At 40.0% G+C, this 25,208-nt stretch overlaps 2 protein-coding genes across 4 annotated transcripts in view; one reads left to right on the forward strand and one right to left on the reverse strand.

Annotated features, from left to right (window-relative positions):
* Positions 1-18,088, reverse strand: part of cpne4a (copine IVa) — a 48,195-nt gene extending 30,107 nt beyond the window's left edge. The window contains exons 1-7 of one of the 2 annotated variants that reach the window (XM_058648806.1): positions 17,919-18,088; positions 14,520-14,708; positions 12,645-12,824; positions 12,117-12,188; positions 11,792-11,866; positions 11,637-11,720; positions 11,369-11,458 (exon numbers count right to left, since the gene is read on the reverse strand). In XM_058648806.1, coding sequence (XP_058504789.1) covers positions 11,369-11,458; positions 11,637-11,720; positions 11,792-11,866; positions 12,117-12,188; positions 12,645-12,824; positions 14,520-14,687 — 669 coding nt within the window. In that variant the 5' untranslated portion in view covers positions 14,688-14,708; positions 17,919-18,088. The remainder of the gene's footprint in view (positions 1-11,368; positions 11,459-11,636; positions 11,721-11,791; positions 11,867-12,116; positions 12,189-12,644; positions 12,825-14,519; positions 14,709-17,918) is intronic. The other variant, XM_058648807.1, reaches the window with a different exon arrangement.
* Positions 18,089-18,415: 327 nt separating this feature from the next.
* cmtm6 (CKLF-like MARVEL transmembrane domain containing 6) lies at positions 18,416-24,599 on the forward strand. Of its 2 annotated transcripts, none has more exons than XM_058648808.1 (5): positions 18,416-18,568; positions 20,002-20,122; positions 21,242-21,418; positions 21,514-21,612; positions 22,412-24,599. In XM_058648808.1, exons 2-5 carry the CDS (start codon positions 20,009-20,011, stop codon positions 22,577-22,579), a joined length of 558 nt encoding a protein of 185 aa, XP_058504791.1. In that variant the 5' UTR covers positions 18,416-18,568; positions 20,002-20,008; the 3' UTR covers positions 22,580-24,599. The 2 variants fall into 2 exon arrangements, with proteins under 2 accessions (XP_058504791.1, XP_058504792.1); XM_058648809.1 differs by having other exon boundaries at positions 18,423-18,559.
* The last annotated feature ends 609 nt before the right edge of the window (positions 24,600-25,208 follow it).

The raw sequence follows: 25,208 nt of genomic DNA on the forward strand, positions 1-25,208 counted from the left end.
GTGTGTGTGTGTGAGCGAGAGAGAGACTGTGTGTGTGTGAGTGAGGGAGAGAGACTGCGTGTGTGTGTGTGTGTGTGAGAGAGAGCGAGAGAGAGAGACGTGTGTGTGTGTGTGTGTGTGTGTGTGAGCGAGAGAGAGACTGTGTGTGTGTGGGTGAGGGAGAGAGAGAGAGACTGTATGAGGGGCCGTCAGGGACATTATTCAGAATTACCATTCACACACACTAGGGAAATCCTCTCACACACACAACTGAAATGTTATACTCTCATACACACATATGAAATGTTATGCTCTCATACACACATATGAAATGTTATGCTCTCACACACACAACTGAAATGTTATGCTCTCATACACACATATGAAATGCTCTCATACACACATATGAAATGCTCTCACACACACAACTGAAATGTTATGCTCTCATACACACATATGAAATGTTATGCTCTCATACACACATATGAAATGCTCTCATACACACATATGAAATGTTATGCTCTCATACACACATATGAAATGCTCTCATACACACATATGAAATGTTATACTCTCATACACACATATGAAATGCTCTCATACACACATATGGAATGCTCTCATACACACATATGAAATGTTATGCTCTCATACACACATATGAAATGCTCTCATACACACATATGAAATGTTATACTCTCATACACACATATGAAATGCTCTCATACACACATATGAAATGCTCTCATACACACATATGAAATGCTCTCATACACACATATGAAATGTTATGCTCTCATACACACATATGAAATGCTCTCATACACACATATGAAATGTTATACTCTCATACACACATATGAAATGCTCTCATACACACATATGAAATGCTCTCATACACACATATGAAATGTTATGCTCTCACACACACAACTGAAATGTTATGCTCTCATACACACATATGAAATGCTCTCATACACACATATGAAATGCTCTCATACACACATATGAAATGCTCTCATACACACATATGAAATGTTATGCTCTCATACACACATATGAAATGCTCTCACACACACAACTGAAATGTTATGCTCTCATACACACATATGAAATGCTCTCATACACACATATGAAATGCTCTCACACACACAACTGAAATGTTATGCTCTCATACACACATATGAAATGTTATGCTCTCATACACACATATGAAATGCTCTCATACACACATATGAAATGTTATGCTCTCATACACACATATGAAATGCTCTCATACACACATATGAAATGTTATACTCTCATACACACATATGAAATGCTCTCATACACACATATGGAATGCTCTCATACACACATATGAAATGCTCTCATACACACATATGAAATGCTCTCATACACACATATGAAATGCTCTCATACACACATATGGAATGCTCTCATACACACATATGAAATGCTCTCATACACACATATGAAATGTTATACTCTCATACACACATATGAAATGCTCTCATACACACATATGAAATGCTCTCATACACACATATGAAATGCTCTCACACACACAACTGAAATGTTATACTCTCATACACACATATGAAATGCTCTCATACACACATATGAAATGTTATGCTCTCATACACACATATGAAATGCTCTCATACACACATATGAAATGTTATACTCTCATACACACATATGGAATGCTCTCATACACACATATGAAATGCTCTCATACACACATATGAAATGCTCTCATACACACATATGAAATGCTCTCATACACACATATGAAATGCTCTCATACACACATATGGAATGCTCTCATACACACATATGAAATGCTCTCATACACACATATGAAATGTTATACTCTCATACACACATATGAAATGCTCTCATACACACATATGAAATGCTCTCATACACACATATGAAATGCTCTCATACACACATATGAAATGCTCTCATACACACATATGAAATGTTATGCTCTCATACACACATATGAAATGCTCTCATACACACATATGAAATGTTATACTCTCATACACACATATGAAATGCTCTCATACACACATATGAAATGCTCTCATACACACATATGAAATGTTATGCTCTCATACACACATATGAAATGTTATGCTCTCACACACACAACTGAAATGTTATGCTCTCATACACACATATGAAATGCTCTCACACACACAACTGAAATGTTATGCTCTCATACACACATATGAAATGCTCTCATACACACATATGAAATGCTCTCACACACACAACTGAAATGTTATGCTCTCATACACACATATGAAATGTTATGCTCTCATACACACATATGAAATGCTCTCATACACACATATGAAATGTTATGCTCTCATACACACATATGAAATGCTCTCATACACACATATGAAATGTTATACTCTCATACACACATATGAAATGCTCTCATACACACATATGGAATGCTCTCATACACACATATGAAATGCTCTCATACACACATATGGAATGCTCTCATACACACATATGAAATGCTCTCATACACACATATGAAATGCTCTCATACACACATATGGAATGCTCTCATACACACATATGAAATGCTCTCATACACACATATGAAATGCTCTCATACACACATATGGAATGCTCTCATACACACATATGAAATGCTCTCATACACACATATGAAATGTTATACTCTCATACACACATATGAAATGCTCTCATACACACATATGAAATGCTCTCATACACACATATGAAATGCTCTCATACACACATATGAAATGTTATGCTCTCATACACACATATGAAATGCTCTCATACACACATATGAAATGTTATACTCTCATACACACATATGAAATGCTCTCATACACACATATGAAATGCTCTCATACACACATATGAAATGTTATGCTCTCATACACACATATGAAATGCTCTCATACACACAACTGAAATGTTATGCTCTCATACACACATATGAAATGTTATGCTCTCATACACACATATGAAATGTTATGCTCTCATACACACATATGAAATGCTCTCATACACACATATGAAATGTTATGCTCTCATACACACATATGAAATGTTATGCTCTCATACACACATATGAAATGCTCTCACACACACAACTGAAATGTTATGCTCTCATACACACATATGAAATGTTATGCTCTCATACACACATATGAAATGCTCTCACACACACAACTGAAATGTTATGCTCTCATACACACATATGAAATGCTCTCATACACACATATGAAATGCTCTCACACACACAACTGAAATGTTATGCTCTCATACACACATATGAAATGTTATGCTCTCATACACACATATGAAATGCTCTCATACACACATATGAAATGTTATGCTCTCATACACACATATGAAATGCTCTCATACACACATGAAATGCTCTCACACACACAACTGAAATGTTATGCTCTCATACACACATATGAAACGCTCTCATACACACATATGAAATGTTCTCATACACACATATGAAACGCTCTCATACACACATATGAAATGTTCTCATACACACATATGAAACGCTCTCATACAAACATATGAAATGTTATGCTCTCATACACACATATGAAACGCTCTCATACACACATATGAAACCCTCTCATACACACATATGAAACGCTCTCATACACACATATGAAATGTTATGCTCTCATACACACATATGAAACGCTCTCATACACACATATGAAATGTTATGCTCTCATACACACATATGAAACGTTCTCATACACACATATGAAATGTTCTCATACACACATATGAAATGTTATGCTCTCATACACACATATGAAACGCTCTCATACACACATATGAAATGCTCTCACACACACAACTGAAATGTTATGCTCTCATACACACATATGAAATGTTATGCTCTCATACACACATATGAAATGCTCTCATACACACATATGAAATGTTATGCTCTCATACACACATATGAAATGCTCTCATACACACATATGAAATGTTATACTCTCATACACACATATGAAATGCTCTCATACACACATATGAAATGCTCTCATACACACATATGAAATGTTATGCTCTCATACACACATATGAAATGCTCTCATACACACATATGAAATGTTATGCTCTCATACACACATATGAAATGCTCTCATACACACATATGAAATGCTCTCATACACACATATGAAATGCTCTCATACACACATATGAAATGTTATGCTCTCATACACACATATGAAATGCTCTCATACACACAACTGAAATGTTATGCTCTCATACACACATATGAAATGTTATGCTCTCATACACACATATGAAATGTTATGCTCTCATACACACATATGAAATGCTCTCATACACACATATGAAATGTTATGCTCTCATACACACATATGAAATGTTATGCTCTCATACACACATATGAAATGCTCTCACACACACAACTGAAATGTTATGCTCTCATACACACATATGAAATGTTATGCTCTCATACACACATATGAAATGCTCTCACACACACAACTGAAATGTTATGCTCTCATACACACATATGAAATGCTCTCATACACACATATGAAATGCTCTCACACACACAACTGAAATGTTATGCTCTCATACACACATATGAAATGTTATGCTCTCATACACACATATGAAATGCTCTCATACACACATATGAAATGTTATGCTCTCATACACACATATGAAATGCTCTCATACACACATGAAATGCTCTCACACACACAACTGAAATGTTATGCTCTCATACACACATATGAAACGCTCTCATACACACATATGAAATGTTCTCATACACACATATGAAACGCTCTCATACACACATATGAAATGTTCTCATACACACATATGAAACGCTCTCATACAAACATATGAAATGTTATGCTCTCATACACACATATGAAACGCTCTCATACACACATATGAAACCCTCTCATACACACATATGAAACGCTCTCATACACACATATGAAATGTTATGCTCTCATACACACATATGAAACGCTCTCATACACACATATGAAATGTTATGCTCTCATACACACATATGAAACGTTCTCATACACACATATGAAATGTTCTCATACACACATATGAAATGTTATGCTCTCATACACACATATGAAACGCTCTCATACACACATATGAAATGCTCTCACACACACAACTGAAATGTTATGCTCTCATACACACATATGAAATGTTATGCTCTCATACACACATATGAAATGCTCTCATACACACATATGAAATGTTATGCTCTCATACACACATATGAAATGCTCTCATACACACATATGAAATGTTATACTCTCATACACACATATGAAATGCTCTCATACACACATATGAAATGCTCTCATACACACATATGAAATGTTATGCTCTCATACACACATATGAAATGCTCTCATACACACATATGAAATGTTATGCTCTCATACACACATATGAAATGCTCTCATACACACATATGAAATGCTCTCACACACACAACTGAAATGTTATGCTCTCATACACACATATGAAATGTTATGCTCTCATACACACATATGAAATGCTCTCATACACACATATGAAATGCTCTCATACACACATATGAAATGTTATGCTCTCATACACACATATGAAATGCTCTCATACACACATATGAAATGTTATGCTCTCATACACACATATGAAATGCTCTCATACACACATATGAAATGTTATACTCTCATACACACATATGGAATGCTCTCATACACACATATGAAATGCTCTCATACACACATATGGAATGCTCTCATACACACATATGAAATGCTCTCATACACACATATGAAATGCTCTCATACACACATATGGAATGCTCTCATACACACATATGAAATGCTCTCATACACACATATGAAATGTTATACTCTCATACACACATATGAAATGCTCTCATACACACATATGAAATGCTCTCATACACACATATGAAATGTTATGCTCTCATACACACATATGAAATGCTCTCATACACACATATGAAATGTTATACTCTCATACACACATATGAAATGCTCTCATACACACATATGAAATGCTCTCATACACACATATGAAATGTTATGCTCTCATACACACATATGAAATGTTATGCTCTCACACACACAACTGAAATGTTATGCTCTCATACACACATATGAAATGCTCTCACACACACAACTGAAATGTTATGCTCTCATACACACATATGAAATGCTCTCATACACACATATGAAATGCTCTCACACACACAACTGAAATGTTATGCTCTCATACACACATATGAAATGTTATGCTCTCATACACACATATGAAATGCTCTCATACACACATATGAAATGTTATGCTCTCATACACACATATGAAATGCTCTCATACACACATATGAAATGTTATACTCTCATACACACATATGAAATGCTCTCATACACACATATGGAATGCTCTCATACACACATATGAAATGCTCTCATACACACATATGAAATGTTATACTCTCATACACACATATGAAATGCTCTCATACACACATATGAAATGCTCTCATACACACATATGAAATGCTCTCATACACACATATGAAATGTTATGCTCTCATACACACATATGAAATGCTCTCATACACACATATGAAATGTTATACTCTCATACACACATATGAAATGCTCTCATACACACATATGAAATGCTCTCATACACACATATGAAATGTTATGCTCTCATACACACATATGAAATGCTCTCATACACACAACTGAAATGTTATGCTCTCATACACACATATGAAATGTTATGCTCTCATACACACATATGAAATGTTATGCTCTCATACACACATATGAAATGTTATGCTCTCATACACACATATGAAATGCTCTCATACACACAACTGAAATGTTATGCTCTCATACACACATATGAAATGTTATGCTCTCATACACACATATGAAATGTTATGCTCTCATACACACATATGAAATGCTCTCATACACACATATGAAATGTTATGCTCTCATACACACATATGAAATGTTATGCTCTCATACACACATATGAAATGCTCTCACACACACAACTGAAATGTTATGCTCTCATACACACATATGAAATGTTATGCTCTCATACACACATATGAAATGCTCTCACACACACAACTGAAATGTTATGCTCTCATACACACATATGAAATGCTCTCACACACACAACTGAAATGTTATGCTCTCATACACACATATGAAATGTTATGCTCTCATACACACATATGAAATGCTCTCATACACACATATGAAATGTTATGCTCTCATACACACATATGAAATGCTCTCATACACACATGAAATGCTCTCACACACACAACTGAAATGTTATGCTCTCATACACACATATGAAACGCTCTCATACACACATATGAAATGTTCTCATACACACATATGAAACGCTCTCATACACACATATGAAATGTTCTCATACACACATATGAAACGCTCTCATACAAACATATGAAATGTTATGCTCTCATACACACATATGAAACGCTCTCATACACACATATGAAACCCTCTCATACACACATATGAAACGCTCTCATACACACATATGAAATGTTATGCTCTCATACACACATATGAAACGCTCTCATACACACATATGAAATGTTATGCTCTCATACACACATATGAAACGTTCTCATACACACATATGAAATGTTCTCATACACACATATGAAATGTTATGCTCTCATACACACATATGAAACGCTCTCATACACACATATGAAATGCTCTCACACACACAACTGAAATGTTATGCTCTCATACACACATATGAAATGTTATGCTCTCATACACACATATGAAATGCTCTCATACACACATATGAAATGTTATGCTCTCATACACACATATGAAATGCTCTCATACACACATATGAAATGTTATACTCTCATACACACATATGAAATGCTCTCATACACACATATGAAATGCTCTCATACACACATATGAAATGTTATGCTCTCATACACACATATGAAATGCTCTCATACACACATATGAAATGCTCTCATACACACATATGAAATGCTCTCACACACACAACTGAAATGTTATGCTCTCATACACACATATGAAATGTTATGCTCTCATACACACATATGAAATGCTCTCATACACACATATGAAATGCTCTCATACACACATATGAAATGTTATGCTCTCATACACACATATGAAATGTTATACTCTCATACACACATATGAAATGCTCTCATACACACATATGAAATGCTCTCATACACACATATGAAATGTTATGCTCTCATACACACATATGAAATGCTCTCATACACACATATGAAATGCTCTCATACACACAACTGAAATGTTATGCTCTCATACACACATATGAAATGTTATGCTCTCATACACACATATGAAATGTTATGCTCTCATACACACATATGAAATGCTCTCATACACACATATGAAATGTTATGCTCTCATACACACATATGAAATGTTATGCTCTCATACACACATATGAAATGCTCTCACACACACAACTGAAATGTTATGCTCTCATACACACATATGAAATGCTCTCATACACACATATGAAATGCTCTCACACACACAACTGAAATGTTATGCTCTCATACACACATATGAAATGTTATGCTCTCATACACACATATGAAATGCTCTCATACACACATATGAAATGTTATGCTCTCATACACACATATGAAATGCTCTCATACACACATATGAAATGCTCTCACACACACAACTGAAATGTTATGCTCTCATACACACATATGAAACGCTCTCATACACACATATGAAATGTTCTCATACACACATATGAAATGCTCTCACACACACAACTGAAATGTTATGCTCTCATACACACATATGAAACGCTCTCATACAAACATATGAAATGTTATGCTCTCATACACACATATGAAACGCTCTCATACACACATATGAAACCCTCTCATACACACATATGAAACGCTCTCATACACACATATGAAATGTTATGCTCTCATACACACATATGAAACGCTCTCATACACACATATGAAATGTTATGCTCTCATACACACATATGAAACGTTCTCATACACACATATGAAATGTTCTCATACACACATATGAAATGTTATGCTCTCATACACACATATGAAACGCTCTCATACACACATATGAAACGCTCTCATACACACATATGAAACGCTCTCATACACACATATGAAATGTTCTCATACACACATATGAAATGTTATGCTCTCATACACACATATGAAATGCTCTCACACACATATGAAACGCTCTCATACACACATATGAAATGTTATGCTCTCATACACACATATGAAATGCTCTCATACACACATATGAAACGCTCTCATACACGCAAATGAAATGCTCTCATACACACATATGAAATGCTCTCATACACACATATGAAAAGTTATGCTCTCATACACACATATGAAATGCTCTCATACACACATATGAAAAGTTATGCTCTCATACACACATATGAAATGCTCTCATACACACATATGAAAAGTTATGCTCTCATACACACATATGAAATGCTCTCATACACACATATGAAACGCTCTCATACACACATATGAAAAGTTATGCTCTCATACACACATATGAAATGCTCTCATACACACATATGAAAAGTTATGCTCTCATACACACATATGAAATGCTCTCACACACATATGAAACGCTCTCATACACACATATGAAATGTTATGCTCTCATACACACATATGAAATGCTCTCATACACACATATGAAACGCTCTCATACACGCAAATGAAATGCTCTCATACACACATATGAAATGCTCTCATACACACATATGAAAAGTTATGCTCTCATACACACATATGAAATGCTCTCATACACACATATGAAAAGTTATGCTCTCATACACACATATGAAATGCTCTCATACACACATATGAAAAGTTATGCTCTCATACACACATATGAAATGCTCTCATACACACATATGAAAATTTATGCTCTCATACACACATATGAAATGCTCTCATACACACATATGAAAAGTTATGCTCTCATACACACATATGAAATGCTCTCATACACACATATTAAAAGTTATGCTCTCACACACACTACTGAGATTTCAGTGAAAACGGAAGGCGGCTTGGAAGAGGAAGTGCAGCGTCTTTGGAGCACAGATGTCGTCTCAGGAGCTTTCCGGTGGTCTTACAGAAGCTGGTGCCGACATGGTGGAGAGTCGACTTACAACGCTATTCCCATCTCGCGGCCAGCCACAGCCAGCTGCGTGCCCAGTCCACTGCGGTCAAGTAAGCCGTCATTCATCAACTAGCGCTGATTCTAGTTGCTGGGAGTTGGCTAACTCCCAGCATTCACCGTAAGTTCGACTGCACGGGAGCACTAAAAAACAAATGACGGCTCACTTGACCGCAGTGGACCGGGCACGCAGCTGGCTGTGACATGCTGCTGCGGCCGCGAGATGGGAAGAGCATTGTAAGTAGACTATCCACCGTGTCGGCACCTGGGGCAACGTGCGACTGTTGACCGCTTGTTGTTGCATTAGATAATGTTCGAATGGTCTCTGCCGACGCCAAAATGTTATTTAGTAAAGCGGCAGCTTCTGTTAGACCACCGGAAAGCTCCTGAGACGACATCTGTGCTCCAAAGACGCTACACTTCCTCTTCCGAGCCGCCTTCCGTTTACACTGAAATCTCAGTAGTGTGTATGAGAGTGTTTCTTTCAATAGTGTGTATGAGAGCATAACATTTCATATGTGTGTATGAGAGCATAACATTTCATATGTGTGTATGAGAGCATTTCATATGTGTGTATGAGAGCATAACATTTCAGTTGTGTGTATGAGAGCATTTCATATGTGTGTATGAGAGCATAACATTTCATATGTGTGTATGAGAGCATAACATTTCATATGTGTGTATGAGAGCATAACATTTCATATGTGTGTATGAGAGCATTATATTTCAGTTGTGTGTATGAGAGCATTATATTTCAGTTGTGTGTGTGAGAGGATTTCACTAGTGTGTGTGAATGGTAATTCTGAATAATGTCCCTGACGGCCCCTCATAAAACTGTGTGTGTTTGAGAAAAAGAGAGAGAGACTGTGTGTGTGTGTGTATGTGTGTGTGTGTATGTGTGTGTGTGTATGTGTATGTGTGTGTGTGTGTGTGTGTGTGTATGTGTATGTGTGTGTATGTGTATGTGTGTGTGTGTGTGTGTGTGTGTGTGTGTGTACCTGCAGTTTGCGTTCATGGTCTCCGTTGCACAGTGAGTTCAGAGACACTTTGAAAGTTTTCCACACTGGGTTCAGGTTGTTCATCACAGTCTGGGAGAGAGAGAGATAGAGAGAGATAGAGAGAGAGAGAGAGAGAGAGAGAGAGAGAGAGGGAGAGAGAGAGAGGGAGAGAGAGGGAGACATCACATGATCAGTAAACATGCAGTTTCTTGTTCATGTTGTTAATAAAGTTAATTTGAATTGTTTGTGTGTGTGTGTGTGTGTTCACCTCAGTTCTATAGACGAGCTGCATCGTCGCGTCATCATTCAGTCTGTAGATCTCTAGGAACGGATCTGACTTAGTGAAGAAGTCCTAGAGAAAGAGAGAGAGCGTGTGTGTGTGTGTGAGAGAGTGAAACACACACACACACACACACGTGTTACCTTATCGTCAAGTTTCCTGGCGCTGAAGGAAAGCTCGATGTAGTCGTCGTTTCCTGTCAGTTCCTCTGCTGTGATCTGACACACACACAAGAAACACACACACATACACACAAACACACACACACACTCATTAAAGTGGAACTAAACTTCTTTTTTTCTCTGTTGTTGTAAACTCCAGTTTAAATGCAGGAAGGAAGAACATGGAGACAGGAAACAGCTGGACGTGTCCTGAGAGAAGCGGATTTGACATCTGTGTCTCTGAGGACACATGAGGACATGGAGTGAGACAGGTCCTGGAGGATTTCATGTCTCAGCAGAGACTCACCGTGATGATGGTTTTCCCCACGGTTCCTCCAGGTCTGAGCAGAGCTTTGGACAGTTTCCTCTGAGAGATGATCTACACACACACACACACACACACACACACACACAGACACGCACACCCACGCACACACACACAGAGACACACACACACACACAGAATTGTCACATTAAGATCTTCTCTGTGTCTTTTTCTGTCTCAGACTGAAGACAAGTGGACATAATGTGGACATTAAGGCGTAAATCTGATGGACTGTCTTAGACTCCGCCTCCTCTCCCTCAGTAGAAACTCAGTCTTGTGTGCAGTGGGCGGAGCTAACAGCCATATTAAGGTGAATTCTCACAAAACAACATTTATGGTGAAAAGACACGTGTGTGTGTGTGTGTGTTTGTTGTCTTAGCTTAGCGCCACGTTGTGTCCCATGTGCACTGGATCTAAGACATCAGAAATGGGTGGGAAGTCACGGAAGTCATGTGACCCTGTGTGGATAAGGCTCAGGTAAGTGTGTGGGCGTGGCCTCCTTGGTCTCACCTGTCCCAGCGTGCACTCCACTGAGCCCAGGAAGTCCGCCTCCCGCAGGCCGTTGTAGCCGCTGTTGACGTCAAACAGCTCGAAGCGCAGCCTCTGCACCTCTTCAAAATAAAAGTCCAGAGTGAACACCTTGGAGTAGTTGGGGTTGACGCAGCTGCGCATCACCTCTGTGCGGTCCACCTGCAGGGGACACGCGGCAACGGGACGTCAAAGGACGGCAGGAAATGACATCAGAAGAAGACACAAACACTTTATATGAACATTGATGAAATCATTTGTCCAGGTTTTGCCTGGACCACAGTTGTCCTCAGAGGACATCATTTCTTGCTAATGAGAAGGGCATTAAAGTTGGAGCACCCCCTGAAGTGTATTACTGCCCCCTGCTGGTGTCTGTGGACATGTTGTTTTTACATATGACACACCACGGATTGTCTTATAATGTCTCCCTTTGTCTCACTTATTTTGTGTTGATATTTCTCTTTTTTGTCCCACTTGACACGGTCACATGGGACATCTGTGGACGTCCACAGAGGATCGATGTCTCCAGTCTGACAGAGTGAGGACATCTGATGACATCATCAGTGACAGAGAGGAGACGAGAATGTGGGACCAGAGGAAAAAGAGAGAAAATGAATAAAAAGGAGACGAGTTTGTGTCCATGAGGACACCTCATTTGCATATTCACCATCAAGTCCACACTAAAAATATTCAAGTGGGACAACGGAAACCAGGTCTACACACACACACACGCACGCACGCACGCACGCACGCACGCACGCACGCACGCACGCACGCACGCACGCACGCACAAACGCACACACACACACGCACACAGAGACACACACTCACACACACGCAGAGACACACACACACAGAGACACACACTCACACACACACACAGAGACACACACACATGCACACACAGACACAGAGACACACACTCACACACACGCAGAGACACACGCACTTAAAATTAAAATGTGTGTGTGTGTGTGTGTCCAGGTATTGCTGATGTTGTGGGGACCTAAAGCTGTTTGTGTGTGTGTGAGAGCCTGCAGTTATTCACTGATCACAGGTGACACCAGAGACACCAAAGACACCAGAGACACCAGAGACACCAGAGACACCAAAGACACCAGAGACACCAGTGACACCAGAGACACAAGAGACACAAGAGACACCAAAGACACCAGAGACACCAGAGACACCAAAGACACCAGAGACACCAGAGACACCAGAGACACCAAAGACACCAGAGACACAAGAGACACCAGAGACACCAAAGACACCAAATACACCAGAGACACCAGAGACACAAGAGACACCAAAGACACCAAATACACCAGAGACACCAGAGACACAAGAGACACCAAAGACACCAAATACACCAGAGACACCAGAGACACAAGAGACACCAAAGACACCAAATACACCAGAGACACCAGAGACACCAAAGACACCAGAGACACCAAAGACACCAAATACACCAGAGACACCAGAGACACCAGAGACACCAAAGACACCAAAGACACCAGAGACACCAAAGACACCAGAGACACCAAAGACACCAGAAACACCAAAGACACCAGAGACACCAGAGACACCAGAGACACCTAAGACACCAGAGACACCAAAGACACCAGAAACACCAAAGACACCAAAGACAACGGAGACACCAGAGACACCATGGTTTCATAGTTTCATAGTTTCATGGTTTCATGGTTTCATAGTTTCATAGTTTCATAGTTTTATGGTTTCATAGTTTCATGGTTTCATAGATTCATGGTTTAATCATTCACTGGGACAAACAGACAAAAACAATCACCTCAAATCACAAATGGAGACATTTAGTATGTGGTTGCCATGGTAACGTACCTCCATCCACTGTCCGTGTGACTGCATATTGAGGACAACACACGGGTCGGGTTTGGACAGAGCGTCCCGGTCTGAGATTCCCTTACAGGTGAGTCTCAGCTCCACTTTGGTGAGACATGGACTAAACAGATCCAGAGAGTCTGAGGACGACTCATAGATGTCACTCATGGTGGGGGCGGGACAGAAAGTCTGCACCAGGACACATGATTTGACAACAACATTTCAACATTAGCATTTAAGTGTTAGCCTTTCAACATTAGCATATAAGTGATAGCATTTCAACATTAGCATATAAGTGATAGCATTTAAGTGTTAGCATTTCAACTTTAGCATTTAAGTGATAGCTTTTCAATATTAGCATTTAAGGGGTAGCCTTTCAAGATTAGCATTTAAGTGTTAGCATTTCAACATCATCATCATCTTCATCATCGTCATCCTCATCATCATCTTCTTCATCATCATCGTCATCTTCATCATCTTCATCATCATTATCTTCTTCATCATCATCTTGACAATATCACCTCCACATTCACCACAGACAAATGAAATAATTACTTGTCATTTTTTCACTCCAAAATCCAAACCATCCACACCACACTTCATACCTCTGTCTCAGCTCAACCTCTACGGTCTCCCCTCCTCTCACCTTCAAAAACTACAATATATCCAGAACTCTGCTGCCCGTCTGCTCACCCACACCCGCTCCAGTGACCACATCACCCCCATCGTCAAAAAACTCCACTGGCTCCCTGTTCCTTACCGCATACAATACAAAGTTCTCCTCATCACCTACAAGTCCCTCCATAACCTGGCTCCCTCATATCTCACCGACCTCCTCCACCTACACTGTCCCACCCGCCGCCTCAGATCCGCAGACTCCAACATCCTCACTCCCCTCAGGACAAAGTGCCGAACCCTGGGGGACCGAGCCTTTGCTGCAGCCACCCCCACTCTCTGGAACTCACTCCCACAACCCATCAGGAACTCACTACAGACATTTAAATCATTACTCAAAACCCACCTGTTCAAAACTGCTACACCTAACTGTCTATTTCCCATTGTTTTATTTCAGTCCTGTCCTTTGTTTTGTTTTGTTTTTGTTTTGTGTTTGTACAGTGTCTTGGAGTGTCTAGAAAAGCGCTATATAAATTTGATGTATTATTATTATTATTATTGTTCATCATCTTCATCATCTTCATCATCTTCGTCATCATTGTCATGTGATCAGCCTGAGAAAGTTCCACTTATGGTTCAGTAAAGATGTTCTGCTGCTGAGTCTCATGTTACTTATGTGTTTTTCACTTCCTGTGCAGGAGATCGAGTTTCTCTGAAACACAGTGACCTGCTGTTTCTGCTGCTGATAGCTCTTCTGCTGCTTCTGCTGCTTCTACTGCTGCTTCTACTGCTGCTTCTGCTGCTAAATTCTATCCTTCAAAACGATTCTCGCCTAAAACAAACGACTCTCTCCAAAAAAAGCAACGCTCACTTAAAACACACAATTCTCGTCTAAAACAAACGATTCTTGCCTAAAACAGATGATTCTCAACTAAAACAAACGACTCTCTCCAAAAAAACGACTCTCACTTAAAACAAACGATTCTTGCCTAAAACAGATGATTCTCACCTAAAAAAACGACTCTCTCCAAAAAAACGACTCTCACTTAAAACACACGATTCTCACCTAAAAAAACGACTCTCTCCAAAAAAAATTACTCTCACTTAAAACACACGATTCTCACCTAAAACAGATGATTTTCAACTAAAACAAACGATTCTCATCTAAAAAAACGACTCTCGCCTAAAACACACAACTCTCGCCTAAAACAGATGATTCTCAACTAAAATAAACGACACTCGCTTCTTGCCTAAAACAAACGACTCTCCAAAGAAACGACCCTCGCTTAAAACACACGACTCTCGCCAAAACAGATGATTCTCAACTAAAACAAAAGATTCTTGCCGAAAAAACTACTCTCTCCAAAAAAAAACAAACGACTCTCGTCCAAAACAAACGATTCTCGCCTAAAAAAAGACTTGCCTAAAACACACGACTCTCGTCCAAAACATACGATTCTCGCCTAAAAAAAAGACTCTCGCCTAAAACAGATGATTCTCAACTAAAACAAATGATTCTTGCCAAAAAAAACTACTCTCTCCAAAAAATGCTCGCTTAAAACACACAATTTTAGTCTAAAACACACGATTCTCGCCTAAATCAAACAATTCTCCTCTAAAACAAGCTACTCTCGTCCAAAACAAACGATTCTCGCCTAAAACAAATGATTCTCGCCTAAAAAAAAGACTCTCGCCTAAAACACAAGACTCTCGCCTAAATCAAACAATTCTCCTCTAAAACAAGCTACTCTCGTCCAAAACAAACGATTCTCGCCTAAAACAAATGATTCTCGCCTAAAAAAAAGACTCTCGCCTAAAACACAAGACTCTCGCCTAAAACAAACGATTCTCTCCTAAAACAAATTACTCTCTCCTAAAACAAACGATTCTCGTCTAAAACAAACGATTCTCTCCTAAAACAAACAATTCTCTCCTAAAACAAATTACTCTCTCCTAAAACAAATGATTCTCGCCTAAAACAAACGATTCTCGCCTAAAACATATGATTCTCTCCTAAAACAAACGATTCTCTCCTAAAACAAACGATTCTCTCCTAAAACAAATTACTCTCTCCTAAAACAAACGATTCTCGTCTAAAACAAACGATTCTCGTCTAAAACAAACGATTCTCTCCTAAAACAAATTACTCTCTCCTAAAACAAATGATTCTCTCCTAAAACAAACGATTCTCTCCTAAAACAAATTACTCTCTCCTAAAACAAATGATTCTCGCCTAAAACAAACGATTCTCGCCTTAAACAAACGATTCTCGCCTAAAACAAACGATTCTCTCTTAAAACAAACAATTCTCGCCTGACTATGACTGAGGGAGCTTTTCTTTGTCTACAGCAACAGAACAGGAGTGGGCGGAGTCATTTACAGCCCAGCCTGAACCTGGTGCTGAGAGCTCACAGGTGCATGCTGGGAGGTGGAACATGCAACCTGGCTCCAGCTGAGGCTCCAGATCATAGAGATTATAATCCCATCAGTGGCAGCTCTGTGCTCCAATGATAGTCGTTCATTTGTGAGGAGGCGGAGCTCCACACAGACTAAACTTCACATTACAGCATTATCAACAGCCCCGCCCACTCAAACGACCACAGGTGAGTCTGATGGTTTGAATAAATGTGATGATTATTGATTATTATCTGATTATTGATGATCAATAATGACATCATTAATATTAATGAGCTTTAACATGAACGATCTGACAATGACACGCACTCACATACACACACACACACACAGTGTGTAAAATAAAGGCTCATTCCGTCATTTTATTACCTGTGCACAGGTGCAGAGAGAAGAAGAAGAATCATTAGAAAGTTTCCAGTTTCAGCTCAGACACTGAACTGACATCAGCTCCTCCTCTTCATCGTCATCATCATCATCATCACCTCCCTCCTGCTGCTGCTGCTGCTGCTGCTGTCAGAGACTCTACTCACTACTCACTGCTGCTGCTGCTGCTCACGCCTTTATAGCGGGGGAAGCCTCTCTCACACACACACACACACACACACGGAGAGAGAGAGAGAGAGAGAGAGAGAGAGAGAGAGGACAGCGGTCTGCTGCGCCCTCTGCAGGCCGAGTGTGTTAAGAGCAAGTGTTCAAATAATCATAATCTGTAAATACATTCACTCTTATATTCATGGGTTAGTTCACTCACGTCACGTGATCATCCTGTGTAACAGCTGTGTTTCATGTTCTTTATGATTATTACAGTTTAAACTGAAAAAAACGGAACACAGACGAGGCGCTGATCTTATTTTGAAAGGGCGAGTAGAGGAAGTGGAGCGTGCGCGCGCGTGTCTGACTTGACAGAGGAAACGAAAAGCAAAGAAAAAGTGGTAAATGCGGAAGTTTGCGACAAGTTTGTTCAACGGCGAAAAACAGAGCGACGAGTGAGTGAAGCGGAGAAGAAAGAGGTGAAGAAAGTGAGTTTTATTCTGTTTGTTTCAATGTTTCAACTTTAGAGGAGTTCAGAGACGTGACGTCACACCAAGACATCGCGGTTAAATACGTGTTCTTTTACTGGAAAACCACGTTTCACTGGAAAAAGAGACGTTTTTATCACACGCGCAGGCGCGCGCACACACACGCACGCACACGCGTTCTGAAGCTCTGAGCAAAACTCTAACCTCTCAAATACACAAACACTGTGTGTGTGTGTGTGTGTGTGAGTTACACACAGTTGTTTACACCTGAACAACATTTTCCCTCTCGCCTGCAGGAGGCGCCACAGCTCAAACGCGTCCCGACAACATCAGAGGCTTTTAGTGATAATGTTTAAGAACGTGTTCACGTCTTTATCTTCACTGTTAAACTGAAGTTTGTAAACCACACACACACACACACTCACTCTCCCACACACGAACACACTCACTCACTCACTCACTCTCCCACACACACACGCACACAAACACTCACTCACTCACTCTCCCACACACACACAGGAGTTGTTGATCCACTGCTGCCTCCATCACTAAGTTCTAATGTCTTATTTTGTAAAATCCGGCTTTAAAAATATTACATTTAGCCTTACTTCAGTGACACAAAGTGACCACACGAGGCAGCAGAGGACCAGCAGCTAAAATCACTGATTTTCTCTATGAGGTTTGGTGTGGGAGAGTGAGTGGTTTACAAATACGAAAGGTCCAGATAAAATCACAGCATTATCCTTTTTCTAGTTGAAAGTCAGTGATGAACCCTCAACATGTGAAACCTCCACACGTCCTACATCAGAACGTGCAGTTTGATCGGGATGATGACTTGTTTGGAGTCCCATCAGGACCGTCACAGTACTTTAACGTAGAGACGTGGTTCACAGGACTTGACACGAGACTTCCATCCATCCATCATCTCATGTTTTATCCTCCACACCCTGACCCTTGACCATCACAGGACCACACACACACACACACACACAACCAGACAAACAACCATTCACTCTCACATTCATAGAGTGACCAGTTTAAGATTGCAGACTTTTCTCACCTAAATCAAAGTTTTGATAAATATTACGGTTTTAAAACAATCACAGTTAAAGTTTATTTAATTTTTTGTGTTAAAGCTGTGGTATCTCAGATGTAAATGTGGGAGCGGCTGAAACCTCCTGACGCTCACACACCAAACATTCGCTCTCTATCATCAACCGTTCTTGGAATACGACAACTTTAACACACATCGTTTTCTCTGTTTTTCACCGGTTTTGCACAGTTAGAAACAGGTGTTGGGGAGGGGGAACAGTGAGGGGGGAGGGGCTTGTGCGTGTTTTAAAGGTGAATTCCACTGATTCTTTATTACCAGCTCAAATCCCGCAACTGACAACGTTGACTCGATTCACGATCATGGATGTTTTGTCTCTCAGGACCATCATGGCGTCTGAAGTTTACTCCCCCACGACGGCTCCCAACCCCACAACTTCCTGGTGTTTGATTCCGTCAGAACATCTGGATCAAGCACGCTTCGTGGTCAAGCTAACACAAGTGGTGAGTTTGAGGGTCCTCTTGAACCTCGTGGGACAATTTGTTTGTGGTCCTTTTTGTTGGGGTTAAGTCCTGGTTTTAGGGTTAAAGGTTCACATAAGGGGCAAGAGAATTGTGTGTGTGTGTGTGTCCGTGTGTGTGTGTGTGTAGGTGTCCGTGTGTGTGTGTGTGTGTCCGTGTGTGTAGGTGTCCGTGTGTGTAGGTGTCCGTGTGTGTAGGTGTCCGTGTGTGTCCGTCCATGTGTGTAGGTGTCCGTGTGTGTGTGTGTATGTCCGTGTGTGTGTGTGTGTGTATGTCCGTGTGTGTGTGTCCGTGTGTGTAGGTGTCCGTGTGTGTGTGTCCGTGTGTGTAGGTGTCTGTGTGTGTGTGTTTTAAGTCCTGGTTTTAGGGTTCACATAAGGGGCAAGACAATTGTGTGTGTGTGCGTGTGTGTGTGCGTGTGCGTGTGCGTGTGTGTGTGTTGACCTTCCTCATCCAGTGGGAAGTGAAAGTGTTGCAGATGTGAAGATCTGGGTCACATCTGCTGTCGTTAGCAGATCTGAGTGCTGCTGTCGCAACACTGTGTGTGTGTGTGTGTGTGTGTGTGTGTGTGTGTGTGTGTGTGTGTGTGGCTTATCACCTCATAACAAAATAGTCCTAATTAGAGCAGCAACTATTATTTTCATAATCCATTCATTTGTTGATTATTTTTCTTGTTTTTGTCCACAAACTAAAAATGAGTTTGAATGATTTCTTTGTTTTTATGGAGCAAAGGAAGTAGAAAATATTCACATTAAAGAAGCTGAAAATGACAGGGTGGTTTAATGATCGATTCATTAATATTCAAGTTGTTTATATTTAGTTTATAAATGATATAAATCAATGCAAATCAATGTTATTTGATCTTTGGTTGATCAAAGTTGCTCCCCTGGTGCTACTCAGTGTGGCCGTTCACTGCTCTTAATTCTAGGATGGGTCAAATGCAGAGAAATCCTTTTCCTAAGGGGATTATTAATAAAGTATATGTTCTATTCTATTCTATTCTATTCTTTTACTACCAAATAATGAGCTGGTCTCTATATCGATGAACAGGCTGACTGCCAAATAATGTGACTCCTCCCTCATGTGTGACTCCTCCCTCAGCTCTTCTCCTCCGTGGCCTTCCTCCTGGAGGAGGTGGTCAGCAGCTGCTCCAGCTGCTTCGCCCTGTATTTCTTTGAGTTTGTCACGTGCACAGCCTTCCTCTTCACGCTGCTGCTCCTCATCCTCCTCTCCACCTCGCTGCACGCCACCTTCGGCATCACCTGTTGGCCAAGTCTGGTAAGAGCAGGCTCTGCTTCAACAGTGTTGGGGTTCCTCTTCACCACAGTAAACCTGACTCCCCCCCTCCTCCTCCTCCTCCTCCTCCTCTGCAGGATTTCTGTTACACCGCTGCTGTGGCCGTTCTCTTCTTCGTTTCATCCATCATTTTCGCTTCAGACAACAACGGATCAACTCTGGAGAAAAGTGCTGTGGTGAGATGTTACCTCCTCTGCTAACTCCTCTCCTACCTCCTCTCCTACCTCCTCTGCTAACTCCTCTGCTAACTCCTCTGCTAACTCCTCTCCTACCTCCTCTCCTACCTCCTCTGCTAACTCCTCTGCTAACTCCTCTGCTAACTCCTCTCCTACCTCCTCTCCTACCTCCTCTGCTAACTCCTCTGCTAACTCCTCTGCTAACTCCTCTCCTACCTCCTCTGCTAACTCCTCTCCTACCTCCTCTCCTACCTCCTCTGCTACCTCCTCTGCTAACTCCTCTCCTACCTCCTCTCCTAACTCCTCTCCTAACTCCTCTCCTAACTCCTCTCCTTCCTCCTCTCCTAACTCCTCTCCTACCTCCTTGTTTCCTCCTCTGCTCACTTTCTTCCTTTCTCCTCTCCTTCCTCCTCTCCTACCTCCTTGTTTCCTCCTCTGCTCACTTTCTTCCTTTCCTTTCCTACCTCCTCGATTCCTCCTCTGCTCTCTCTCTTCCTTTCCTACCTCCTCCTTTCCTCCTCTGCTCACTCTCTTCCTTTCCTTTCCTACCTCCTCCTTTCCTCCGCTGCTCACTCTCTTCCTTTCCTTTTCTACCTCCTCGTTTCCTCCTCTGCTCACTTTCTTCCTTTCCTCTCTGTTCCTCTCCTCCTTCCTTTCACTTCATGTCCTTGCTTCCTGTCTCCTTTCTTTGCTTCCTTCTTTCCTCAACCTTATATCCTTCCCTTCCTTCCCTTTCCTCCTCTGTTCCTCTCCTCCACCTGGATGAACTTCCTGTTTGTTTTGGCTCCTCCTCCTGCAGGCGTTTGGTTTCCTGGCGACGTTGGCGTTCGTCGTGGATGTCGTCATCTTCTATAAGAGGCGTGGTTTCCCTTTCCTGAGTGGCGGGAAGGCGGAGTCGAGTAACGGCGGCCCCGTGACGGCGGAGGCTCCGGCGGAGAAGGAGAGACTCAACGCTGACGGCGAGTAAAGTTGCTCTTGTGTTTGTGCCGCGTTCAAAGGTCAGAGGTCATTTTACACACTATTCTTGACGTGACGACAGGAGGCGGAGCTTCGGCAGCAGGTGTTTTTTTTTTTGATCGATGACCTCGTGATTCAGATTTGACTTAATCATTAAACCACTGAATGGACAGATTATTCCTTTATTATTGGATCAATAACCAAGATTTAAAAAAAAAAAAAAAAGCTCCTCCCTCTCACACCACTGAAAAAAGAAACATTCATTTTGTGTCTCTGAATGCCAGGATCCACATTTACACCCAGATAATCCAGATTATTCACGTTGTCCAGACTATCCAGATTATCTAGATCATCCAGATTATTCAAATCATCCAGACTATTCAGATTATATAGATAATCCAGATTATTCAGGTCATCCAGATTACTCAGGTTGTCCAGACTATCCAGATTATCTAGATCATCCAGATCATTCTTATTAGTTTAAAGTGTGTTACTACTGTGGATGAGCGGTTACTGCGAGCGTCACACAGTGGTGAGGGATTAAGAGCGACTAAAGTGGACTAAAGATCTTATCGCGTTAATCCCTTGTGATATTTGAAGAACAGTATTTGTGAGGCTATTTCACAGAGTTTTGAACCATGAAGGTGTGATGACTCAGTGTGTCCAGCAGAGGGAGCTGAAAAACACTCGGCAGCGACGTTGATCTCAGGAGGTTTAATGATAGAAATGAATGACTTTTAAAGGGACAGTTCACCACCTTACAGAGACCACTGTGCTGTGAGTGGCGCCCCCTGCTGCTGCAGTATCTACATTACATGATCACGTCTTTATCGTGTGTGTGTGTGTGTGTGTGTGGGAGAGTGAGCGGTTTACAAACTTGAGTTTCCTGTTTGAGATCAATCTGTGATCATGTGACGTAGATATTCTCCTTGAGTCTCTGCTGGCAGCCATGTTTCCACTGAGTGTGAGCCTAGTTCTCAGCAGCAGGGGGCGCTCACAGCTCAGATTGTGTCAGTTCCTCATATCAGAATTTTGATTTTTAAAAAACCTGTTGATCAGTGTCAACTCTAACGTAACTTTGTTTCGTATTTGTTTCTAACTTTAAGTTTTTATTGTTGTTTTTTCCGGTCCTCTTTTGTTCAAACTCTACTTCCTGTTTGTAACAAACGTCGTTTATGAAGGAAATGAATGAGTGAATGTTGTGTTTTTATTGACTGTCGTTGATTTAAATGAAGAAATGAATGTAAAAGATTAAAATAATCCAGATGATTTTAACAAATGTTTCAAAATGAAAAGTAAATTCTTTTTTTTAACCCCAAATCAAGTCGCACTCGCAGCTGTAGAGGGCGCTCCAGAGTCACCAACACAACTTCCTGTCACTTTGGCCTTCAAAATAAAAGCTGCTGACTTCCAACCTTTTTTTACTACTTCTTCCCATTCAAACCTTTTCATTATTATTTTTTGATAAACTTTATTGACAATTCAATGGTAACGTTTAGTGTTTGTGTCGACGTTCTCCACGCTCAATGTTTTTGAGCAATTAGTTTTTTTTTCTTTTCTTTGTTTTTCATTTTTTTAAATTCGAAACAAAAGTGGACTGCAATTTAACAACAAACACAAATGTTTTAAGTGACTTTTTTCTTTCTGTGTTTCTTATGTATCCGTGTTTTATTTGCGTTAAAATCCTGTCGTAAACCAAGGAACCCATGAGATTAAGCAGTCAATGATGTCACCACTGAACCACAGCTCTATAATTTCATGTCATGCAGGGGTCAAAGGTCACACATGTAACAGTCTTTTGATTCTGTAAAGTTATTTTAAATTTTATATTGAAAAAAAACATGTTTATTAATCAGTGTGTCAGACAATCTAACATAAAATCAGAGTTTATATAAACGTGATGCATGTTCAGGACCAAGTACACACACACATTTAATATGAATGTGTTTGTCTTTAAAGCTGCTGCAGTTTCATTTCTAGCATCACTTTATATTCTGTCATGTCATGAATAAAGATTTTCAAGGACAAAACTACGGCGTGTGTTTGTTTACGACTATGGGAAGAATATGAAAATCATAGGATTTTAACTGAAGGTTATTTTCATAAATCTGTCAATTCATTTTCTTCATTCATTGAGTAATTGTTTAGAAATTGTGATGTTTTCAAATATGTTTGTTTTTGTCCACAAATACAAAATTATTTGATTTCTTAAAATATTCACATTTAAGAAGCTGAAAAATGTCAGAAAGTAGAAAATATTCACATTTAAAGGTGACATCGAATGCTTGTATCGCACATATATGTGAGTTATGGAGGTCTACTTACATATATTAACTTGTTTTCATGGTCATATATATGTTAGTTATGGAGGTCTACTTACATATATTAACTTGTTTTCATGGTCACATATATGTTAGTTATGGAGGTCTACTTACATATATTAGCTTGTTTTCATGGTCACATATATGTTAGTTATGGAGGTCTACTTACATATATTAACTTGTTTTCATGGTCACATATATGTTAGTTATGGAGGTCTACTTACATATATTAACTTGTTTTCATGGTCACATATATGTTAGTTATGGAGGTCTACTTACATATATTAACTTGTTTTCATGGTCACGTATATATGTTAG

The sequence above is a fragment of the Solea solea genome, chromosome 13, assembly GCF_958295425.1.
Source record: "Solea solea chromosome 13, fSolSol10.1, whole genome shotgun sequence".
Lineage (NCBI taxonomy): Eukaryota > Metazoa > Chordata > Actinopteri > Pleuronectiformes > Soleidae > Solea > Solea solea.

Excerpts from the sequence above, each read along its gene's own strand:
- cmtm6 (XM_058648808.1), top strand. The coding sequence starts at position 20,009 with ATGGCGTCTGAAGTTTACTCCCCCACGACGGCTCCCAACCCCACAACT. Across the intron at positions 20,123-21,241 it reads TGGTCAAGCTAACACAAGTG|CTCTTCTCCTCCGTGGCCTT; the intron begins GTGAGTTTGAGG and ends CTCCTCCCTCAG. Across the intron at positions 21,419-21,513 it reads TCACCTGTTGGCCAAGTCTG|GATTTCTGTTACACCGCTGC; the intron begins GTAAGAGCAGGC and ends CCTCCTCTGCAG.